Raw genomic sequence first — 13,802 nt, forward strand, 5'->3', positions numbered from 1 at the left:
GATCTTAAAAAACAAAAATATTTTAAGACTTAAAAACTGAATTTCTGGTTTATAATTATTATATCAGGGATGTTCAAACAGTTTCATATTAAAGTGCAAATCACAATACATATACAAAATGATATGTACACTAAAACTTTTTTTAATTAAAAAAACAAAAAATTATTTTAAATGTTTAATGAATTTTGATAGTCCCCTAATGAATAAATTTCAAATTAAAAATTTGTTTGCTGTCAGTGTGTTTGTGTAAATTTGTATATCATACCGAAGCGCCTTTTCTTCATATGGAAGTGCTTTTTCTTTGCACTTTCATATGAAATGCGGTCAGTTTCATATGAATCGAATGAAAGAGGTTGAACAGCTCTGATTATATCAAGACTTTTATAAATAAAAGTCCAAATTAATTATTTTAGAGAACTCAAACAATGTAAAAAATTATAATAATAATTAACCGACTTTGGTAATTTTTATAAAGTGCAAATAAGTATAATGGTAAGAATAACCTCCATGCAATATTTCAACACGATATCCTTAACGGTTGAAAAACTTTCAAATTTTCTCTTCGAAATGTGGGCGGTGCCACTCCGATTTTCCAAAAATTTTCCAGATTTCTATTTCTTGTCATAAAATCAAGGCACATGTCAAGTTACATCACTTCATCGATCTTTCGTAATGGATTATCGCATATTTTTAATACTTCGAATTTTTCGATATCAAAAAATTAGGCGCGATTATAGTTCAATTTCGCTCATTTGCAATAATAATAAAACCAACGGATTAATACCCTCCAAAGCCCGCCCAACCGACACGAGGGGCGCATCCACATGACGCACGGATTTGTTTTTGTTTTTGCCGAGTTGTTGATAGGCGGAGGTTTGTTAAGCGTCGAGATCTAAAACTGCTCACCTACAGAATAAAAATCATCAGCTGAGTATTATATACATAACAGTAGAAAATTATACATATAGTAAATTGTTAAATAAGTTAAGGATTTAGCATATAAATATTTTTATTTTTTTTTTATTTTTATTTTGTTACGAGTTAAGATAGGATAGGACAGTTTTCCTTATAGTAAAAAGTGAATCCCTTATATCAAATGAATTCGAGTGAGAGTTAAAATCATAACACAAACACCGGAAAGGTTCATTTAATTCGAAGTTAGTTCTACACTGCCTCAAAAGAAGAGGTTTGTAATGTCTTGACGCTCGTGATGGGACATTGAAGTTTACTTCGTTCAAAAGAAAGGGGCTAGAAATTAGTCCATTCAGTAGTTTAGCCATAAATAATACGCCTAGCATTTCTCTACGGCTAGCGAGAGTTGGAAGATTGATAAGCCTTAACCGACTAGTATAAGGTGGAAGATTATATGCAGAGTCCCAATGAAAATTCCTTAAAGAAAAAAGTAAAAATTGCTTCTGTATTGACTCAAGCCTATCTGCATGAACTTGATATCGCGGATTCTAGACTACTGATCCGTATTCTAGTATCGGCCTAACTAATGTGGTAAAAAGGGCTTTGGTTACATAAGGGTCACTAAATTCTTCAGACCATCTCTTCACGAATGATAGAACACCTCTAGCCTTATTGGCAGTAGTCATAATATGAAGGTTGAAACTAAGTTTAGCATCCATCGTAACTCCCAAGTCAACAAAATATTTTACTGATGCAAGACAAAAATTATCAATTACGTAAGAGGCTCCGAGAGAGACACATGAACTTACATTTATTGATGTTCAGCGGCATTGAATTCGCGTTGCACCAAGCAACTAAGCAGTTTAAATCCGCTTGAAGCAATGGACGTTCTTCAATAGACTCATAAGACCTAAAAAGTTTTACATCATCAGCATACATTAAAATTTTGGAATATTTTATTATGGTACAGATATCATTAATAAATAGCAAGAACAGAATTGGACCGAGATGACTGCCCTGTGGGACGGCAGAGGGAACATTAATGACCTCTGAAAGAGTATTTTTAAAAATTACTTGTTGCATTCTACCGCAGAGATAAGAAGATATCCACTGAGTGGGACCTGGTTGGAAACCAAGTCGATCCAGCTTGTGGATAAGCAATGAATGGGAAACTTTGTCAAATGCTTTACTGAAATCGGTGTAAATAACATCGGTGTGAAGATTTTCTCTAAATCCATTAAAAACATGCGTTGTGAATTCAAGTAGTTTGGTAATGGTAGATTTTCCTCTACAGAATCCATGTTGAGAGTTTGCAATCAATGCAGAAATGGAAAATGTTAGCTGATTAGTAACAATGGCTTCAAACACCTTTGGGATGGCAGACAATTTAGCAATTCCTCGATAATTTTCTACGCATGACCTACTGCCGTTTTTGTGGAGGGGTATTAGAAAAGATTCCTTCCAAGCAAAAGGAAAAACTCCATGTTTTAGGGACATGTTGAATAAATCAGTTAGGGGCAGATAAATGTGTTCTGCACATCTTTTGAGAAAACATGTGGGAATTAGATCGGGACCGTATTTATAAGATTCCTTCAAAGAAGTTAAATATGTAAGAACCTCTTCTGGAGATATTGATGGAATATTAATTGCGTTAAGTGAATCAAGTTCATACGGGTATTCACTAGACAAAGAAATTAATTCAGCGGAATAGTTAGATTTGAAAAATTGTGCAAATAAATTAGCAATAACTTGATCGTCGCTAGAGAAATCATCACGGTATTTCATACCAGAAGGAAAGCCTTTAACCCTACGTTTAGACTTCACGAAATTATAGAAAGCTTTCGGATTGCAAGTTATTTTCTTTTTCATGGCACAGAGATAGGTATTTTAACACTTTTTATTTAATTCAAAATATTTATGATTCGATTCCTTTATTATCACCGAACTGTATTATTATTATTTTTGCCTCACAGTTACTAACCTCAAAAAGCACAGAAAATCTCAATCATATCAACTCAGATGGCTATCCACCATTACATTTGGCCTGCTTGTCAGATAAACCGGATTGTGTCAAAGCGTTATTATTAGCAGGCGCCGATGTTAATTTAAATGCAAAAAATATGAGTAAAGTATATAAAACTAGTACACCAGCATCTGTTGCTGAATTTCTCAAAACCAATGCCAATAAGCTTTATACACAAGATATGAAATATGGCGGTACTCCTTTGCATTGGTGTTCATCGCGTGAAACTTTACATGCTCTGATTATGCAGGGATGTGATGTAAATGCCACAAATTTCGATGGGCGCACCGCATTGCACGTCATGGTGAGACGACATTTGAACTTGTTTTTAATTTAATATAAATAATAATAATATAATATATATTCAACAGGTTGCACGAAATCGCTTCGAATGTGTTGTTGCTCTATTGGCTCATGATGCTGACATTGATGTTTTCGATAAGGAGGGTAGTACTCCTTTACATATAGCTATTGAAAAGAAATTGGTCCCAATTGTGGAATGTCTCGTTGTTTTCGGTTGCGATATGAATATCAAAAATAAAGAAGGCAAGACTCCGCGTCATATGGTTGGTAATGACTCAAACAGTGGCAAAGAAAGTGAAATTTTGTACATTTTACATTCAGTTGGAGCTAAACGGTATGTGAAATAAGCTGTAATGTGAAAGAGTTATATTATTTCCGTTACATTTTATTATATTATTTTAGATGTCCTGCAGCCAATACAAAGTGTCCGGCTGGATGTAACGCAACAGGGTCTTACAATGGTATACCACCAGAGTCGCCTGAGCCGGCCGAGCAGCGTGAGCATATTGAAAACATGCTGGCAGCAACTAGTCGGCAAGCTAAGGATGGACTTTTTGGAACATCATATAGTAACGACGCATCAACACAAGAGTAAGCTTCAAAACTTTCTGAATTTTTTTTTATATTTACAACAGTGCTAAGCATGCTTTCAGGTGAAACTTAGTATAGTACAGGCAATTGGTTAATTTTTCTATTCTGAAACGGAAACCAGAACCAGAACCACAACGTTATTTAAATCGGTTTACAATTGGGTTAAAATTATGGATAGTGAAATTCTGTATTCAAAATTATTGCGGTAATTGGGTCACGGGTGAACAAATTTAGACAGTCCCTACGTAATATTTGTGTACCGAGGTATATTTTTAAGACATTCTTGCGCTGAACTTAGAGAAACCAGGCCAGACGTCGATCACCTACCTTTCTTGGCAGGCTTCGATTTCGAAGCGCTGCCGCTCTCACAGGCAGATGGACCCTGGCTGGTGCTAGCCACCGACGCCAGGACTCCAGCTCGGAAAGCGCCTGGCGGCAGGGCCTCCGCATTCGCCGGACCTCTCCCAGTACCTGCCCTAGATGGGTCAGCATTGATGGTCGGTTTCGACTCCCTCCGCTTCCTATACCTACGGGGTTTGAACCCAGACTCCTGCGCTAATCCATCCAATTAGCCCTTTTGCTCCGCCGAGAGTTTTCTCGGCTACCAGGGACCTGTTTCGGACCACTCCTCGCCTGACCTTGGTTGGCTAGGGGTCGATTTCGACACTCGCTGCCAGCCATTGTCCGCCACGAGGAGGGCACCTCGACCATCCCCTGTCTCGCACCTTGACGACCCTCGCCGTCACTCCTAGCCTCTTGGTTTTTGGTGGTCGTGTCCATTCTAAAAAGTACCCCTCAAGGCCGCTATGCGGAGCCGAATGTGTAATCGCCCTTTAACGACTAAATCACGAACTTAACGTCGACGAACAGGGAACTTACTTTGAGGCCAGCCACGATTTTAACGGGACGTGTGCAGGTACTGCATTATCCTAACAGCCAAGGGTTTCACCCCAACCTACTGAGGGGCAGAATACCGCACCTGTGTGCCGATCTTGGCACTTTACAGAGTCCTCCCTCCCCTGAGCTCGGCACAATGACTCAGGGTTACAGGTTTTATCGAGCTGTCTTCTCTAGATCCGATTTTATCAGTATAAGCAGGGACACCTCGTGCAGGACTTGGCAACTCATCGCGCTTGACAATTGGTCTCTATGGCCTCTGATCCAGAGCCTGGTACCACAAATGTTATCCAAGCCAAGCACCTTAGCCCCCCAAATATTCTACAAACAATTAATTAATTTTCATCATGATTTCCTAGTTTGAAGAACTCTTAGCCAGCACAAAGTACAAGTTTAAAGTCATTTGGGCATTCATGTATCCTCTAGACATTGTAAGGACAGTATTGGCAGACATGAAGCTTGCCAGCTGAACGCCCTCTAGGCTTCTTTAGTCGTCCCTTTATTCTTACCAAGTGCTACCAACAAGAAGTTGTATTAGGGCCGAATTCGGAAAGATAATTATATTACACTGCCCAGTTTTCCTGCAAGATTCCCGATTTTTTTAGCGCAATATGACAATTTTTTTTTCTTTGATTTGGAAGCACGAATAGTCATATTCCGTTTATATGTCACGTAGTTAATATGGCAACCGACAACTGACAATGTAGCGATAAGGAAACTCTCCGGAGATTTTCGGGAGTGTTATCGATGTTGATATGTCCTTTGCCGAATAAAGATCCATTAAGGTACTAGCCCGACTGTCTCGGGAACGATTTAGTATGACCACATGGAACATTCTAGGCCATACCGCCCTCCCACTCCCGCCATGAGAAACTTGGAGTCGCCAAAGCCTCGGCTGCTACAGAAACAGGGTTCGCCACTGGTAGGTGAGGTTGACAATTAGGTTGGAGAAACTATAAATTGCGCCGATCTTGAAAGTGTTGCGTTACGCTACCCCTTGAATCAGTTTGGTATTTTATAGCGTTTTCTTTTCTGGCAAAAGTGTTACGCTTTTTGTACGCCGCGCAAAGGTTGTAAATATATTTTGTTCTATTCTGAAAAGCAGGTAACGCCTTTACGGGGTATTTCGTTCTTTTGTGAAAATTGTTGCCTGCTCGCAACGCAAAAGCGTTACACTTTTACACTGCAAACAAGTAAGGACGGGACTGTCTTCGGCTGTGCCGAAGACTTCATACCTTTCATGAATGGGGCCGAACAATAATCTTATCCCATTCGTAATCTCCGAATAATCGGATGTGTAAGGTAAGAAATATATAGTGAACAGATATCTACATACCTAAACGATTTTTAAGATAAATATAAAATAAAAAATTTGTAGGTACTTTGTGTTAGGATGCAAAGTTTCAGGTTTTTTGTGGTCTGCGTGTAAAAACTATGACTACGAATCACGTATTTCAACAATATATGACGTAAACGTAACTATTTGATGAAATTTTATGAATTTTGAAGCTTCTAGCCGTAAAAAAGGGTCAAAAAAATACAGTTTATATGGGGTATATAACATATGTACCACCAGACAACAATATATGCTATATACATAAGCATTTGGTGAAATTTGAAGCTTCGAGCTGTTAAAATGGGGCGGAAATTTCGCAAGGTGCTTATCTGAACAATCGGTTGTATGAGATATGTACTATATATACCACCAATCTCTATGATTTTTTGACACAACAATATATACTATATACGTAAGCAATCGGTGAAATTTGAAGCTTATAGCTGTTAAAATGGGGAAGAAATTGCGCAAAGTTTCTTATCTGAACAATCGGTTGTATGAGATTATATATACCACCGGTCTCTATGATTTTTTCAGACAACAATATATGCTATATACGTAAGCACTCGGTGAAATTTGAAGCTTCTAGCTGTTAAAATGCGGCTAAAATTGCGAAAATATATATATATACTATATATACCACCATATATATACTATAACGAATTTACTTGCAAATCCTCTTATTTGCCCTTTTGCTAAGTTCGAATCACTAAACTGTTGAATAAATAACTCCAATATTGAAGAATGGAAAAATGGCCTTTATTAAAGTACTTCACAATCACACGTATACTTTGCTACTCGCTGGCTTAATAACCAAACTGATTGATAACTCAAATGAAACTCCACTATTGGCCGCCAGATCGCGTGCTTAATCAAACTGATGGATAGCTCAACTCAAACTGAATTACTTCTTACTCGCCTGCCCCGCTTTTATAGTTTACGCTGTATACTTCTAGGCTCTTCGATTTCCAGAACTTACTAGTTTGTTTCGGCTACAAAATCGCCAGCCACAACTACATGCACAAATTATTCCTCTTTCTTGTGACAACTCAGATAAGATATATGCATGTGTTTGTGCATTGCCGCTCCGCTGCTCGTATACGTACATATGTGTAGACGCAATTATTTATTCGTTTATGTAGATACATAATGATTGAATTATTGATGTGAATGTTTGTAGTTTACAGTCTCTCGCGCATACATAGGCGTATAAGTAAATGCATCTGTGTGTGACTTATTTCGGTTGCCTTATATATGTGTATACATGATTTGATTACTTACTTACTTACTTACTTACTTACTTAATTGGCGCTTAACCGTCTAAACGGTTATGGCCGTCCAACAAGGCGCGCCAGTCGCTCCTTCGCTCCGCCAACCGGCGCCAATTGGTCACACCAAGGGAGTTTAAATCGTTTTCCACCTGGTCCTTCCAACGGAGTGGGGGCCGCCCTCTACCTCTGCTTCCATAGGCGGGTTCCGATAGAAACACTTTCTTGGCCGGAGCATCATCTTTCATTCGCATAACATGGCCTAGCCAGCGCAGCCGCTGCGTTTTAATTCGCTGGACTATGTTGATGTCTGCGTATAGCTCGTACAGCTCATCATTAAATCTTCTTCGGTACTCGCCATCGCCAACGCGTAGAGGTCCATAAATCTTTCGAAGAACTTTTCTCTCGAACACTCCCAAAGCCGCTTCATCTGCTGTTGTCATGGTCCATGCTTCTGCCCCATATAGCAGGACGGGTACGATAAGTGACTTGTAGAGTATGATTTTCGTTCGCCGAGAGAGGACTTTACTTTTCAATTGCCTACCTAGTCCAAAGTAGCATTTATTGGCAAGATTGATTCTTCGCTGGATTTCAGTGCTGATGTTGTTGCTAGTGTTGATGCTGGTTCCCAAATAAACGAAGTCTTTTACTATTTCGAAATTATGGCTGCCAACAGTAGCGTGGTTGCCAAGGCGCATATGCGCTGACTCTTTGCTCGATGACAGCAGGTACTTCGTTTTGTCCTCATTCACCATCAAACCCATCATGATTTGATTATTGACGTAAATACTGCTTATCGTGGCTCTAGCATTGCCTTAGTGATGGGATAACTTAGTGATGCTAATATCCGTGCAATACTATATATTATACCACCGATCTGTATGATTTTTTCAGGCAACAATATATGCTATATACGTAAGCATTCGTTGAAATTTGAAGCCTCTAGCTCTTAAAATAGGGCAGCAATTACGAAAAGCTTCTTATCTGAACAATCGGTTGTGGGGGATATATACTATATATACGACCGATCTCATCAATTTTTTTCAGGCAACAATATGTGCAATATACGAAATTATATGGTGAAGTTTGAAGCTTCAATCTGTTAATTTGAGTAAGATATTACAAAAATCCTCTTTTTCTGAAAAATCGGTTGTATGGAGGATATATGCTATAGTGGTCCGATCCGGCCGGTTCCGACAAATGTCTAATCGGACACCCAAATACACCCCCTCACCAAATTTTATCAAGATATCTCAAAAATTGAGGGACTAGTTTGCATACAAACAGACAGACGGACAGACGGACATGGCTAAATCAACTCAACTCTTCAACCTGATTATTTCGGTATACTTAATGGTGGGTCTATCTATTTTCCTTTAAGGACTTACAATTTTGGGTTTCGTGACGAAATTAATATACCATTTCATTTTCATGAAAGGTATAAAAATGGCGGTGTTCCAGTGCAACTCTGCTAAACCAGCTGATCGTGAAAATTTGTTTTCGTAACTTCACATACATATTTTTAGCGAAGAAAATTGAAATGAAGGAAATAATTGCTAATGAATTATCATTGACAGCGCTTTTGTGAAAATCAGCTAATACACGGAGTAGCCATTTATGTTCTTTGCATACACTATAAATTTTGAAAATTTTCTAGGGTTGGAGTTACTCTATTAAGGCTTTACCATTTACTTAGAATTTATTTCAGAAAAGAAAACGCTGCCTCTTACGACAGGCAAACATGCGCTTCGCCTACACTTACACATCCTCTATGTGGTGATTGAAACCACTTTTAATTTTATATATGTATAAAGAACTTTTATTCAATAAAGAATACGTCTAAATGTAGATATGCGCCAATATCTTTTTAAATTTTTCACCATAATGAAAATTTTTTAAAGATGAAAAATCAATATTGAAAATTTAAATATTGATAAAACATTTTAAAATTACAAAGTTCAAAGCATGACGGAACGATACAAGGTGGCAGCATGGGACAGCTGATTATAAACTTTTTTTATTTGGTTTGATACATAAACTTCCGGCGCGTACGATTTTGACATTTGTCCATCGAATTTACAAAAACAAAGTACATGGAATTTTTATTTATGTTTGTAGGTATGTCACCATGCTGCCACCTTGTATCGTTCCGCCATGGTTCAAAGTAACTAAAATACAAAGTTAAATAAAAATAATAAAACCGTACACTATACACCATTTCCAGGTGGATTTTAGATAGGGTTAATTGGAATTAAGAATAGTCAGTTGAACTTTCGAAAACATCAGTTGGATTTTAGAATTGTCAATTGGATTTTCGAAAGCGTCAGTTGGATTTTAGAAAACGTAATTTGGATTATAGAAAACTTCTAAAAGACTAAATTGACTTCTTCTGAAATAAAATTGCCCCTTTTCTAAAATCCAATTTTTTTTAACATCAATTTGAAAGAGTGAAGAAGAAGCAATTTGATTTTAGAAACATCAATTTGAAAGAGTGAAGAAGAAGCAATTGCATTTTGGAAACTGTAAATTGGATCTTAGCGTGAATATAGTTTTTTATTTACATTACTTAAAATCCAGTTTGCCTTTTCTAAAATCCATTTGGTTTTTACCAAAATTCAATTCCCGTTTTCTTATATCCACTACGCCTGCATTTACATTCCACATAAGGCCCCCCTATATAGCACAATTCTTACAATGACTACACTTACGCGCACGCCTACATCTTACGTTTACAATCAAGATTCCCCCATACCGTGAGCAAAGATGTCTACACATCAAAGACTTTTTTTTATATAACTTTTGGGGGTTTTTACTAATATACATTTGTTTTTATAATCCAGCTGTTATACCACAGATTGTTATATGCTGATGCTTTCAGCCGGTCTGAGTCTTTTCCTTAGTATACATATTTTGATATTGTTTTACAGACCGACAATAGTTATCGATACCGAAAAAGAGCAAAAAGGGCAAAGTATAATGGATGCTTTACTTGGCATGTTTACCACTAAAGTAAATAATGAAAGCAAAAAGGGTAAGACCAATTATTTTTTTTTTTTAATATATTTACAACAGAGATGAGCACACTATTACACGCGTGTGGGAGTTTTGGAATAATATTTCAGTCGTTGTTCAGTGCCTGAGCCAGAAGGTTGGTTTCTGCTGGATCAATGGCTGAATTGTATATATTATATGTGCGCAGGAAAACCTTCGCTCATTTGGTTTAAAACCTACGTATTTAGTCTAAAATTGTAAGCATCTTTTTTGTTATACACAGCTGTACTTATACACAAGAGTCGAGATAGATATAGGCTTATATCAAAATCATCAGTATCGAAAAAAAATGTATTAAGCCATGTCCGTCCGTTAACACGATAACTTGAGCAAATACTGAGATATGTTCACCAAATTCGGTATACGGTGTTGAAAATGAGCGAAATCGGTCCATAACCACGCCCACTTTTTCGATATCGAAAATTTATAAAAATGGAAAAATTAAATAATTTAAAAACAAATGCCGCTAAGCTAATGAAATTTGGTAGGTTGATTGGTTTTATGACGCAAAACTTAAATTCTAAAAAAATTGGAATATGGGCGTGGCGCCACCCTCATTTAGAAGAAGAAAATTTGAAAGCTTAAAAACCGTGAATCAAAAGCCGTTGAAAGATATTACATTGAAAATTGGCAGAGACACTATCCTCGCCAAATTATATAGACTGAGTGAAGATAATCAAAATCGGTTAAAGACCACACCCAATTTTCCTAAAGATCTAGCCTTAACAAAGTTTGCAATAACGCTATAGTATTTAACCACATTTGACTTATATTCTATCTCAGAAGTGGTATGGCGGAGCTAAGAACAAAACTTAAACAAATTTTGAAAATGGTCGTGATCCGCCCCTTTTTTTGTTACTCTTTCCAAAATACTTTTAATGCCACAAGTCGACCAAAAATCGCCCAATCCGAACGAAATTTAGCATAAACATTTTTTTAATAGCTACAGCTGTTAAACTGCATTTTTATTCGCTCAAGTTCATTAGTGGTAGCCTTTGTATCCTTTTTGCTTCTTTTGAACGAAAATGAGTTCAGAATAGAACCAAATAGGCATTATTGCGCAGCCTTCAAGCGTTTCCAGTGCACAGCTGAGTATATAATGTTCGGTTTCACCCTATCTTACACTTTCTTACTTATTTTATTTTGGCCATTTAAGCCAACAGTAATATCTATCGTATATTAATACCAAAACACTTCTTTGAATGCTGTTGTGTTCTAGACCGTGTTGGTCCGCATGCAAAAAATAAGTTGTGAAAGTCCGCCCCTAAATTTAAAGCTTATGTTGAGAGGGTTTCGGGAAACGATATTTTGATCTTTCGAATTACAGCAGAAATTATTTTTTTTTTTTATAAAATTTTTGATTTAGGCGAAGGAAATTTCTTTGTTTTGTACTTATTCAGAGCTGTACTGGCCGTTAAGTTTAAATCAAAAAACTTAATTTTTCTTTTCTAACTCCGACGCGTTTCGACACGATATTGTGTCCTCTTCAGAGAGTAATTATCTTTATTTAAAACAATAAAACACAGTTATTTAATATTTAAAACACTTATAATTTTTCACGTACATATCTTAATATATAGTTACCCAATTTTTTAACGGGTGAAATTTATTTACATTTATACAAAAATTTAAACACAACATTTAAAATCAAACATCCACACTCTATCCCAGCTGTTCGTCATTTGTTTTGTATCACAGATTTGTAAGCGCAATTTATTCCATCAACATCTTCTTTGAAGTTCATTGCACATTGTATTTGTTGTTGGATACGAAGCCCTTCTATTGTTAGTATTTTCTTCGTATTTCCTTCTATGTCTAATATTTGCGCGTTATCAAAATTAGCTGTATGATCGCTTTTTGTCAGGTGTTGAGCCAACACAATGGACATCTTTTTGTTTTTCGCATCTGCTTTGTGCTCGTTAATTCTAATTCCCAAAGCTCTCTTCGTTGCGCCAATGTTTACTTTATTGCAGTGTTCTTCGTCTTTACCATTGCAGTTAATTTGATATATTACGTTGTGTTGTTGGTCTTTCTTTATTTTGTCTTTGATTTTTGTAAATACTGATCTGAGTGTGTGATGTGGTCGAGAGGCAAAGTTTATTTTGTTGTTGGGTATGTATGTGCTTAATGTTTTGTTATCTGTTAAACCTGGTAGGTATGATATGCCAGTAAATCTTTTGGGTTGTATGTTTGTTGTTGCATTATTACTGCTTCTTTCATTTCTATCAATATTTGTTGTAATCCATTTTTCTATAAGTGCGTTAGGGTATCCGTTTTTGTATAGAATACTTCTAATTTTCATGTTGTTTTATTGTCTGAATTCCTGGTCGCTGAGTTTATAAATTTTGTCGATAAAGTTTTTGGCAGTATTTCTTTTCTATGACCAAGGATGATTTGAATGAAAGTTGATCATCCTGGATGATGGCACAGCTTTCGAGTAGCAGTTCGTTGTAATCACGTTGTTGAGCCGGTATATTACCATATCTAGATAGGCTAGGCTCCTGTTTTGTTCCTCTTCCATAGTCAATTTGATTTTTGTGTGCTGAGCATTAAGTGTCTTGAGAATAACCTCCACGTCCGATTTTTTAATTATGGCAAATACGTCGTCTATATATTTATTTATGTGTTTTATGTGTATGTTTTTCGACTTAAGTTCTGCGATACTGTCGTCCAGTATTTTGTCTAGAACGATGTCCACTACCGTCGGGGATAGGGGATTTCCCATGGACATTCCATATATTTGTTGGTAAGTGACTCCATCAAAAACTATGTAATTATTATCACGCAGACAAAACTCAAGAGCAGCTTGAAATTTTTTCTATGGAATTGATGTTTGGTTTTGTAGAATTGCCCATTGTTGCATTATATTTCGGATCGCTAGATGTATGGGTATGTTGGTAAAAAGTGATACCACATCAAAAGATGCTAATATTTCATCCTCTTCTATTGAGATGTGCTCGAGGTTCTCCTTTAATTGTAATGAATTTTTGATGTTGTATGCCTCCGAGACGATGCTTTTTAATATTTTTCCTATAAATTTTGCCAATTGGTAACATGGAACATTCAGTGATTATGTAATGGGTCTTAGTGGGGTATTTTGTTTGTGTATTTTAGGGAGTTCGTATAGTCTTGGTGCTGTAGCTGCATGGCATGTCAGTTGGTGCTTTAGCTTTGCGTCAATACTTTTTTGTGTGTACATTTCGTTTACGAGTGCATTATTCTTTCTTAACAATTGTTGCGTCGGGTCACTTCTCATAGTCTTATATGTTTGTTTGTCACTTAAAAGGTCTTTCATTTTATTATTGTATTCGGTTGTGTACATTATTATTACCGTTTTGTTACCTTTATCTGCATTTGTGATAATTATTGATTGTTTGTGCTTGTTAACTATCTTTTTTGTTTCTTCAAAAACTTTCAAAAT

At 36.6% G+C, this 13,802-nt stretch overlaps 1 protein-coding gene across 2 annotated transcripts in view; it reads left to right on the forward strand.

Annotated features, from left to right (window-relative positions):
• iPLA2-VIA (calcium-independent phospholipase A2 VIA) overlaps nucleotides 1-13,802 on the forward strand; it is a 62,997-nt gene that overhangs the window by 32,939 nt on the left and 16,256 nt on the right. For both annotated transcript variants that reach the window (XM_067788558.1, XM_067788559.1), the window contains exons 5-8: nucleotides 2,886-3,239; nucleotides 3,307-3,572; nucleotides 3,641-3,829; nucleotides 10,258-10,361. In XM_067788558.1, coding sequence (XP_067644659.1) covers nucleotides 2,886-3,239; nucleotides 3,307-3,572; nucleotides 3,641-3,829; nucleotides 10,258-10,361 — 913 coding nt within the window. The remainder of the gene's footprint in view (nucleotides 1-2,885; nucleotides 3,240-3,306; nucleotides 3,573-3,640; nucleotides 3,830-10,257; nucleotides 10,362-13,802) is intronic.

The sequence above is a fragment of the Eurosta solidaginis genome, chromosome 5 (genome assembly GCF_040869045.1).
Source record: "Eurosta solidaginis isolate ZX-2024a chromosome 5, ASM4086904v1, whole genome shotgun sequence".
Taxonomy (NCBI): Eukaryota; Metazoa; Arthropoda; class Insecta; order Diptera; family Tephritidae; genus Eurosta; species Eurosta solidaginis.